This window comes from Scyliorhinus torazame, chromosome 3 (assembly GCF_047496885.1).
Source record: "Scyliorhinus torazame isolate Kashiwa2021f chromosome 3, sScyTor2.1, whole genome shotgun sequence".
NCBI classification, from domain to species: Eukaryota; Metazoa; Chordata; class Chondrichthyes; order Carcharhiniformes; family Scyliorhinidae; genus Scyliorhinus; species Scyliorhinus torazame.
The window spans coordinates 369,122,263-369,133,747 of record NC_092709.1 but is presented as its reverse complement, the minus strand read 5'-3'; the positions used below and the strand labels follow the sequence as shown (position 1 = coordinate 369,133,747).

The 11,485-nt window shown below is 46.7% G+C and overlaps 1 protein-coding gene across 1 annotated transcript; it reads right to left on the bottom strand.

The window, feature by feature from the left end:
- Positions 1-1,948: 1,948 nt before the first annotated feature.
- LOC140409448 (uncharacterized) lies at positions 1,949-11,194 on the bottom strand. Its single transcript, XM_072497881.1, has 2 exons — positions 11,067-11,194; positions 1,949-4,019 (listed from the first exon to the last, which is right to left on the bottom strand). The coding sequence occupies exon 2, from the start codon at positions 3,680-3,682 to the stop codon at positions 1,949-1,951; it is 1,734 nt and encodes a 577-aa protein (XP_072353982.1). The 5' UTR covers positions 3,683-4,019; positions 11,067-11,194.
- Between the last annotated feature and the right edge of the window lie 291 nt (positions 11,195-11,485).

Sequence of the window (11,485 nt, the reverse complement as noted above, 5' to 3'; positions counted from 1 at the left end):
AGTGGGGTGGATGAAGCTCTCCATGCTCCCGGAGACAAAAAGGCAGGTTGTTTCATGCCCATCGATCTTCACCATCGTTGTTGCGGTCACGATGTTGCGGGGCCGGGACTGGTCCAGAGTGATCAAGGCGAGCTGTGGCGATGCTGGGAGGCCTGGGCTGGTCAGCGGTGGTGGAGGTAGTGGCAGACGATGAACGGCCAGACGAGCAGGGGTCCTGAGACGCCGTCCAAAATGGCGCTGAAGATAGCGGTGCCCACGGCGTGCACATGGCGGGGGGCATCAAAGATGGCGGCGTACATGGGCCGCACGTGGTTTGCAGTGAAGAAGATGGCGGCGTCCACGGGCCGCACATGGCTGGCAATGAGGAAGATGACGGCATCCCTGGGTCGCATGTGGGGGGTGCAGGAACGCTGGGCCTGGAAACAGCGGCGACCGACCGAGCCTGGCAAACAGAAACAAAGTGTCCCTTCTTCCAACACCCATTGGAAGGTCGCGCTCCGTGCCAGGCAGCGCTGCCAGGGGTGTTTGTTCTGCCCGTAAAAATAGCACTTGGGGCCCCCCCAGGGTTGGCTGACTGCCGCGCGGCGCAGGCTTGCAGTGAACTGGAGTTGGCAGCTGGTGGGGTCGACGATGCCCACGAGGGTGCCACGCGGTCGGGGGCGTAGGACTGGACGTTATGGGAGGCCACTTCTAATGAGTTAGCGAGCCGCCTAGTTCCCGCAAGATCAAGCGTACTCCCAGTAGGCACTGCCGGACGTGCGCAGACTTCATGCCCGTAACAAAAGTGTCTCGAATTAAAAGTTCTGTGTGCTGGACTGCCGAAACTGCCTGGCAGTGTCGTGGTTCCCCAGGACGACAATTCGTGTATATCGATTAAAACAGAGAGTCTGAACAGCGATCTTCCAAGCAGTAGACTTTATTCACCTAGCACAAGAGAATAAAATCGGGATGTCCGGAACAATCCGATGAGCCCTCAGGCTTACAGTCTTTTTATGTACATTTCAGCTCCGTATCTCAAGATTCTTATCTTTATTATCTTACTTTACAGCCGGACCTTGCTCTTGGCCACCATTGTTTTTAGTTGCCTTTTATCTGTCTTATTCAAGATTGGTCGCTGCCTTTTTCTTCTCTTTGTCTCTTAAACCATGGTGGTTATAATTCTTGCCCTTATCTTCACTTCTCTACTTGTGCAACAATCGTGGTTTAGCTGACTTAGGCCGAATGTGTGGAAATACCTGCTTACTTTATTCTCTCTTGTTTATTATGGTCAACTACTAAAGTGAGCCACTAAGCAGTATTCATTGTTTCCCCAAGTGACTATTGTTTGCCTTCGTTAATGAGTGACTGCTATACTACTTTTCTGGGTCTTCTGCTTTGATCATATCAACTATACTTGATTACATTAGGTCATCTATTCTATGTTTGATTACATTAGGTCACTTATTCTATGTGTGATTACATTAGGTCACATAGGTTACATACTTATTTCACTACTCACCTAAAATCTGCTTTATCATTTCACTAAAACCTATGATTCTGAATTCCATACCTAGCTTATACAATATCCAGTACAAATTCCCAACATGTCCCCCCTTTGAGGCTATCTCCTAGCCTCATCTCAATTACCAAGCTCAAATAACCCCTCGCTTGATCCCATTCGCATTTTCATTTTAATCACTCTTTGCAGGCAATGTGGAGGAGCCGAATACTTTGGTCAGGGATCAATGCCCCTGTTCTAACTTTATCATAATGTGTTTATCCAGATTCTGATTCTTAGGTTGCTCCCCCAGGTTGCCTGCTCCTGACAGTCATCAGCCAAAAACCTTCCCACCCTTGTCGAGGGAAGGGAAAAAGACTGATTCCTGTGTACAGACTAAGTTCTTTTGGTCCCCCGCGGACTTCAGCAAGGTGCTTATCGTTGTCACCAGACGATCTTCCACTATTGCAGTTAGGTTACAGAGTGACGAGTTTCAACTTCAACCAAAGTCATGGTAAATTCACTCAGCGGGGGCGGCTCAAAGTTTCCCCATTCCTCTGTTTTTCCTCTTGAGCGTGAGTTGCTTATCACCCGAGTCACCATCTGCCGTGTTGCCACCCTGGTAAGGAAGGATCTCAGGACGGGTAGAAAGCAACAAAATATTAATCCCAGAACGACTATTATTGTGATTGCTATAGCTCCAGCCTTGGCAAACCATGCCCCCCATTTTCCGAACATTCTATCCAGCCAACTCCATACCCCCTGTCCAAACCCAGCATTTTCCTTCATTTCTGTCGCAAGATTCTTTAACTTATTCATGGCTTGTGTAAATGACCCCTCTGGACTAGTGTTATTAGGGATAAATGTGCAACACTGATCCCCAAACATAACACACACACCTCCTTTTTCTGCCAGGAGCCAATCTAATGCCTGTCGATTTTGCCACGCCATTTTGCTGGTTGCATCCAACTGCTCTCCTAAGGCCGCCAGGGCAGCATTTGAATAATTAATAAACCTCTGCTGATTATAATAAATGTAATTGATCCACTCAGTATTCTTGTTGGGTGAGATCCAAAAAAAGATGGATTCAAACCCCGCGGCTATTTCACTCCTAGCTTTGAACTCATTCGGGATGCCTCGGGGCTGTCCAATTGCGTCCAGTTGTACGTTAGGGTCAAGGGTATACGCCCTCTTAGCTCTATGTGATTTAATGCCGTTTTCCACCGGTAGTATCATAGTGCTCTGGGCCAGCATAACTCGGGCACATAGTCCATGCCAATCCGGTGGTAACCGAGCCAGCAGCCCTTTTTCCGGGCCACAAAGCCACCAGAGATCGGCCAGTTGATTTACTTGATATTCTAATACATAGGGAGGGGGTGGCATTCCCCCTGTCATGTTGGGATTAGCAGGGTTGAGCAGGCCACGGATGTCGGATATGTCCCAAATCCTTTCACACTGTCCTGTGTAGTTTCCCAAATTACTTCCCGTGCTGTCTTCCCTCCAATAGCAGTCTTGGATTTGTAAGTCGGGCTCCACCCTCCATTCCTCTGGGGCCGCATCCATTGCCGTTTTTGGCCATATTGGACACTCGTGGGCCACATGGGAGGAGCGCTGTTTTGCCCCAGCACGCAGGATACACGTGAATTGACACCTCGGCATTTTCCCCTTACAAAGGTTATCACATGCGTTTCCTGAACAGTTTATCGTGTCATACTTGTAAGTCCGATTCTTATGCGTATATATCTGTGGGAATGTGTTATATGTACGGCACTTTTCCTTTTTCCATTTTTGCAGCATGGTCCAACAGTCTCCTGATCCCCACGGTATATCAGCTACCTGGGTGCGTGGTTTTTCTGCCGCACATATAACACAGTCTTTCCCATCATTGTTTTGCTTACCAGTATACTCAGCCCATTTCCACCAGATGTTTTTCTGTGCTTTCTCCCACATAGTATCTGTGCTCACTGACCGTTTACGTCTTGCTTGTCTTAATACTCCACCTTCCCGAATCTGCACCCTTATGTCCTCTGCATCCCACTTTCCTTTGTCATAGGTCAAGGAAGTCCTCAAAGGAAATAGTTTCCAAGTCCCAGGTGGGGAACGAGGCCCCCTCCCTGTTCTCACCTCCCCCGGCCCCTTGACTAACAGGCCCAGGCTGGGCAGTTGTATCATCAGCCAGCTCATGCACAGAACTACTTTCATCATCCTCTACTCTTTCTGTTCTCCTTTGACTCTGTTCCTCCTCCCCACGAGTCTCCCCGTGTTGTTCTACCTCTTCCTCGCTGCTACTTCTATCCGCACTGCCACTGTCTTCAATCTCCCTTCTCTCCCCTACCCCTGTTACCGTTCTGGTACAATGGTTCAAGTGATACCACAGTGTACTGCCTTCTACTTGCAACGCCGTGGGAGACACTTTGGTGACTTCAAACGGTCCGTCTCGTCTCGGTTCGTTCCAACGTCTCCGGAACTTCCTGATGTATACTTGATCTCCAAGTTTGATCTGGTGTTCCGTTGCAGGGCTCTCCTCCTCCTTGGCCTTTTCCTGTTCAAATATAGTTCTATGTATAATAGTTAATTGTCGTACATACTCCCTCGCGTCCTGATCTAAACATTCCAGCGCGGGGCCCCCTGTTCCCCTGATCTTTGGTACCGGCATTACTCTTCCTGTCATCATTTCATGTGGGCTCAAATGTGTGATTCTGTTTTCCTGACTCCTGTATTGCATTAGAGCCAATGGCAGAGCATCCATCCAATTTTTCCCTGTCTCGCTGCAAATTTTGCTTATTTTAGCCTTAAGGGTCCCGTTTGCTCTCTCCACCATTCCTTGGGATTGAGGATGATACACACATCCGAACTTCTGCTTTATTCGGAGCGCTGAGAGCGTCTCTCTCAGTGCCCTTCCTATAAAAGCAGATCCATTATCTGGACTTAATTGCATGGGTATGCCAAATCTTGGGATAAGTTCTTTTGACAGGAAGTTAATCACCGTTCCAGATCCTTGATCTTTGGATGGTGTTGCTTCTATCCATCTGCTGAATCTATCAATAATCACTAGCATGTATCTTTTCCCCCTCACCACCTTTCCCATATCCACATAGTCCATACATAGATGTTGAAATGGTCCTTCGGGAATGGGTATATGCCCTATTGGGGCAGTAATGCCCTTCCTGATATTATTCTGAGCACACACCTCACACTGACTTAGTATGTAATCAATTGAGTTTTGCAGGTATGGTGACCAGAATCCTTCTTTCTTGATCTTTCTGGCCACCTCTCCTCTGGCACAGTGGTCCACTCCATGTGCTTCGCTGATTAGTATGGTTAGTAATGATGTGGGTGCTATGACCAATCCCTCCCCATTTCTCCATATTTTGTCATGTTGTCCCTGTATTGCTCCTCTATCTTTCCACATTGTCTTTTCAGCTACAGGGGCTTCCTCCTGTAACTGTGCCACATCGTCTAATGTGATTTGAGGTTCGATATTCCCCACACCTGGCCCTGGGTGTGGCCTTGCTATTTCTACTGGGGCTATCGTAGCCTCAATGCATCCTGACGCTTCTTTAGCTGCCTTGTCGGCTTTGGTGTTTCCCTGTGTGATGCTATCCGTTCCCTTTTTATGCGCCTGACACTTAATTATGGCTAATTCCCTTGGACCCATCATGGCCCTTATTAAAGCCCTGATTTGACCTTCGTGGTGTATTGGTCCTCCTCCACTTTTCATAAATCCCCTTTGCTTCCATATTGCCCCAAACAGGTGACAGACCCCGTGGGCATAGGCCGAATCAGTATAAATTTCCACCGCTTCCCCGTTTGCTAACTCACATGCTCTGGTCAGTGCTTCAAGCTCCGCTAACTGGGCTGAGCATGGCTGCTCACATTCTTTTGCCTCTATTACCTCAAATGATTCCCCTCTCTGTTCAACTACTGCATAGCCAGCATGATTTCCCCTATGATCCCTATAACACGAACCATCAACGTACAACGTCCTCTTCTCTTCTGTGCTTAATCTATCTGCCTTCAAGTCTTTCCTCAGTTTCATAAACACTCTTGTCTCTTTTACACACTCATGCTCCTCTCCCTCATGTGGTAATGGCATATAGTCAGCTGGGTTGGCCCTGTTACACTTCACTATCGTAATGTCCGGGAATGTGGTCAGCATTTGAAAATGATGAATTCTAGCCGGCGTCAGAACAAACTTCCCTTTTTCAATCAATTCAGCTACCTTATGGTACACATGTATGTTTATCGGATATCCCATTGTGACTGTAGCTGCCTTTTCGTACGCCCACCAAGCTGCTGCCAGGCCTTGATAGCACGGAGGATATCCCATTGCTACGTCGTCTAGCTTGGTACTGTAATATGCTACAGCCTGCCTTCGTCTACCCTTGCAATTTTCCTGCGTTAACACTGCTGTAGCAAATCCGGCTTCTCTGTTACTCACAAATAAGTCAAAGGGTTTGTCATATGTCGGTAAAGCCAATGCTGGTGCCTGTGCCATCTCTTTCTTTATATTCTCAAATGCGTCTGAAGCATCTTTATCCCATCTTAGTTTGGTTTTTAATTCTTCGCACCCTGCCTCCTTCATTATCTTTCGTAGTGCCTGCGTTTTTTCCGCATAGCTTTCCACCCATTCTGAACTGAATCCTGTCATTCCCAAAAATGTCATCATTTGTCCCACCGTCTGTGGTTTCGGAATTTTTAGTACAGCTTCTATCTGCTGAGAAGCTATCCCTTTTTGCCCTGCTGATATTTCTCTTCCCAAGTACTCTACTTTTTCCTGGCACAGCTGCAGCTTTTTCCTGGATACTTTATGGCCCCCTTCTGCTAGTCTTTCCAACAGTTTTAAACTATCCTTCCTGCATTGTTCTTGTGTTTCTGTGCATAATAATAAATCATCCACATATTGTATCAGTGTTCCTTCCAACTGCACTCCTTTTAAATCTGCTCTCAACACCTGATTGAATACATGTGGGGAGTGTTTAAATCCTTGGGGCATCCTATTGTATGTGTATTGTTTCCCCTCGAACGTAAATGCAGAGATACTGACTTTCTTGAGCTAACGGCACACTAAAAAATGCCGAACATAGGTCTATCACAGTAAACCATCTACTTTCAGGTGGTATATTTGTCAACAAGGTGTAAGGGTTTGGAACCTCTACTGGCATATCTTCCACTACCTCATTAATTGCTCTGAGGTCATGCACCAATCTCCATTTTACTCCGTCTGCCTTTTTTACCGGTAGCAGCGGTGTATTACACCTGCTCCGGGTTTCTTTTAATACTCCTGCTTCTATCAATCCCTTAATTGTTCCTCTAATTCCTTCAATTGCTTCTGTCTTGATTGGGTATTGCGGCCTATAAGGCCCCTGGCGTCCTGTCTTTAATCTGACTTCAACTGGATTAGCGGTTTTGACCCTCCCTACATCCGTGTCCTGTCTGGACCACAACTCCTGCGGGAGGGAGTTCAAATCCTGCTCTAAACTCTCTCTCCACTCCAGTTCCTGTTTCTCAATTTGCACTCCTATTGTTATTTGCTTTGGTTTCCCAAGCATCTTAACATCCAAAATTATCTTCATCATTTGTCCATCGCTGGACGTCCAAATATCTACATTGTCTGTCTGGACAAATTCTAAGTCTTGTGCCCTCAACACCATTGGTCCTAGGTCTTTTGATCTATATCCCGGATTCACTTTCAATGTAACATGTGGCTCCGCTCCAGATACAGAGAACCATTTTTCAACCCATTCATTCTTAATGATTGTGAGGGCCGCTCCCTCTAGTCCGATTAAAATGCTTCCTGACTTTATTTCCTGTTCTCGTCACGCCTCCCTTTCCCATTTCTCCTGTACCTCAGGTTCCTGTTTTTCATCAAATATCATTGTACTGTGTAATTCTGTTCTTGGCCATTTGGCTTGTGGTATCCTGGCGTCTATAAGTTTTCCCCAAACTTCCCATATCTGTTTCTTAACTTGTTCCTCTATATCTCCTAACCAATATACATTAACCCTTTCTTTTCCTGGTATCTCAAGTGAATACATCCCCATCAAATCAATTCCTTGTTCATTGCATTCTAATTTCAGTCCTAGACCTAGGATTGCATCCCTTCCCAATAGATTTAAAGGAGTTTTATCACATACTAAAATAGGTACATGGGTAGTCTTATTTCCAATGGTAACAGGCACCGGCGTCGTCATTCGAGCTAATGTTACTTTCCCCGAGAACCCCACAGTTTTTACAAACTGGTTTGACAATGGTAAGTGATCCGCATATTTCGTTTGTATGCACGTACATGTGGCGCCGGTGTCTATCATCATGGGGATCTCGATCCCTCCTACTCTAACGTTAACTATAGGTTCCTGCTCTGCGGTTTCTGTTATTTGTACGTACTGTCCTACCATTTTGGGGTTCTCTGGGCCTCCCTATGGGGAACTCTGATGGTTTACCGGCCCTTGATACATCGGGATGCTGTTCGGTGACACTTGGATCATTTGCTGGCTTGTCTGCTGCTGGTTTTCTCCCTGCCTGTGGGAATTCCGCGGGCAATTTCTTTTTATGTGCCCTGCCTCCCCGCACCCCCAACACACACCTGGAGGGCCAGGCAATGGTCCCTGTCTTGGAGTCTGATGATTAACCTGTCCCTGTCCTCTCTGATTCTGATAGGGTGGCCTACCACCTCCCTGTCCTTTCCCATTTCTATTCCAGTCAGTCTGACTTTGCTGGGCGTGTGGGTTTTGATAATTTAGGCCATAGGCTTCTGGGTTCATGGACAGTGGGAAGGCAGAAATGTTATAGGTTATGATGGGCTGGCCTCCATCTCCGCTCCCCCCTATTATTGGTGCGGGTATTTCCTCTGACTTGTGCTCCACCACCATCGGTGCTATTTTTCTGGGTACGAGATCCTCTTTTGCCTTTATCTTATCCTAGCTTTTGATCTCCTCCAACTGTGCCTGAAGGAGTTTACGTTGTATCTCCTTCAGCTGTTTGTCTGCATTCTTTTCCTCTTTGCGATGTCTTTCTACTGCATGTGCAACATAATCCACAAACTCTCGGTAGTTTTTTGAGTCCAAGCCCACTACTTCCTCCAGTCTTGTCTTAGCTGGGACTGGCAAGCCCTCTAGGATTGCAGCCCGGAACATGGAGTTGGTCAGCGGGTCTATTAAAATGTCCCTTTCCGTGTCCCTTCTCCATTTTTTAAATTGCTTTTCCACATACACAGCTGCATTCTCCTCCTCACCCAATGGCTCTCCCCTTAGGGTTTTTACATCCATTCGGTTGGGGTATATATCCCGCAGTGCCTGCCAGATGTCGTGGCGATACGGGTCCATGAGTGTCCCATCTACCTCTGGGTCATAAGCTGCGGTCGGGATGCCAGCACGTCTCATTACTTCCGCCATTTGGTCCATCCCTAGCACCTTTGTCAGGAGAGCTTTGATGTCGCCCAGTCCCATCCTTTTTCCCACCATTCCTGCCTCCAACTGTCCAATCCACCTTCCAGCTCCATCCAAAATATTGGGTAATTCATTAATTAAACTAGGCAAATCCTGACCTGACCAAGGGATATACTGCAGTCTGCCACCCTTCAGAATCACCGGGAGCATCCTTTTCCCTCTCCTATCCTCAGCTGGAAACTTCACAGGTTTGTGTTTTTTCCGCGTTGATTTTCTTTGTTCCCCTACCTCTGATTGTCCCCTTTCGTCTTCACTACTTTCTTCTGTCTCTTCTTCCATCTTTCCCTTTATTCTATTTTTCTCTGGGTGCTTCCACATCCATGGTTTTCCCACTCTTCGTCTGTCTGCCCCTTTGGGCACTTCCCAGCATATCTCCTCTCTTTCTTTTTCCTCTCTGTTCACTCCGACTCTCTTTCCTTCTATTTTTCCCTGTGATGTCTCACTCCCACACTCGGAGAGATCATCTTCTGTTCTCCACTCACATCCTTTTCTAACATTCTTTCCTTTCCCTTCTCGTTCCTTATCCACTTTCATTGCCTCCTTTGCCCATTCCAAAAGTTCTACCGCATTTACTTCTTCCTCCAATTCCTTTCTTCTTTGACTCAGCCCATCCAAATCCTCTTCTGCTTTCCTAGCCGCTTCTTCTATACCTTGTCTCTTTTCTCTCTCCCTTTGTGCCCATTCCTCCTTCGTCACTGGTTCTATGTTATATTCTCCCTCAAAATTCATTGTGCCTGATATAACTGGGTACAGTCCCGTGGAGCTCTGTTCCCCTAAGTATGGGGGCGGGGCTACGTTTGGATCTTCCAATTCTGCTTTTTCCTGAAGTTGCACTGGCATCTGCCTCCTATCTCCCCTCCATACCTTTCTCCTCTCTTTCCCCTCTCGTTCGAATAGTGCTAGTATCTCTAACTCCTTTTCTCGCTTCTCCCTTCTTTTGCTCGACCTATCCTTAATTTTATAGTTCTTTATCATTCCCTTCTGGTCCCCACACCTCTCTACGTCCCATGTGCCTTCCTCCGGCCACTGTGTATTGGTCTTACTTGTTCTTTTGGCCCATTTTTTAGAGACGTGTTCTATATCTCCCCTGAGGGCTGGGAACTTATCCCCTAGTATCTCCACTGGTGTTTTAACTTTGTGTTCCATTACTCGTCTTTTCGGACTACTGTCACAATTTTTATCACTTAATCTGTCAGAGTTAGGTATCACAGTGATTATTACTTGCTGTATTACTTTTCCGTGCTCAGTTCCCTGTTTACCTTTCTTTTGGGTTTCCCTTGCCAATATCTGTAACTCTAACCGGGGTCCTGATATCCACTTCCCCGTAGTCCCCTGTCCCGGCACTATCTTCCTCTCCCGGGCTATAGGGTAGTAGGTTTTCACTTGCTCGTCTATGTGTACAGAAATCCTGTATCGGTCGGATTCCTTTATTAACTTCTCTAGAGTTTCCAATTTTATTTCGTCTATCCAATTCCTGTCGGCTATTCCTTCCCAGTTTACATACGGCCACTCGTTTTTTATCTCCTCTAAGTTAGTTATATGTGTAATCTTTTTCCAATCCAGTGTTGCTTCCGTTTTTGTTACTTTTTAATCCCCTGACTTTTCTTCTCAACCTGTTGTACCAATCTCGCCACTAGGTGGTTTTTGTCAGTGTAATTTTTCCAAGTTGTTAGTTATTACCCTACCTGTGTTCCGATCCTCCCTCTTATTTCTGTCCTCCACGCCGCTACCTCAGACTAGTTCGTTCAAATTGGTCTTTTACCCTTTCTATTCTAGCTGCTAATCCCCTTCTCTGGGTTAGATTCCACTCCTGTGCTTTTGACTTACCGTATTAGGTCAGAGAGTGATCTCTCACTGATCTCTCTCCCTCTCGGTTGACGTCCCTTACCCGAGGCCCTGGGTAGGTTTGGACTGGCAGATTTTCCCACACTTACTCTCTTCTGGGCAAGTCGTAACCTGAAAAACCCGCTCCAAACCGCTTGACTTAACCTAATTGCATTATTTTAGCGTTCGGCCTTTTTCCCGTCTCACTTTTTACCCATTCACAGACAATACAGTATTCTCAGCGCGCTTTTGCATGCAAAGCTCTACTCTTCAGATCAGACTCAGTCTCTCAAAATTTTTACACAATTTAGTTTTACCTATGCAGGATATCTTTTGGGTTGGGGAGATCCAGGACCAGTAGAGAGCCGGGTGCGCCGGGCCTCGAGATCCCTTTTCCGACAACAAGGATTTACATGCAATACAAATCTGCTCACCTTGCTGTCAGAATGCCGGCTTTGGGATGTCCAGCCCCGGTCGGACCTCCGTCTCCGCCACTCCTTCCAGATGCTTTTCTGGGCGATCTCTCTCCAACCCTGCTCGCAGCGCCAATTTTGTCGTGGTTCCCCAGGACGACAATTCGTGTATATCGATTAAAACAGAGAGTCTGAACAGCGATCTTCCAAGCAGTAGACTTTATTCACCTAGCACAAGAGAATAAAATCGGGATGTCCGGAACAATCCGATGAGCCCTCAGGCTTACAGTCTTTTTATGTACATTTCAGCTCCGTATCTCAAG

What these genes read in the sequence shown, in the direction of transcription:
- LOC140409448 (XM_072497881.1), bottom strand. Translation starts at nt 3,682, where the DNA reads ATGATGAAAGTAGTTCTGTGCATGAGCTGGCTGATGATACAACTGCCC.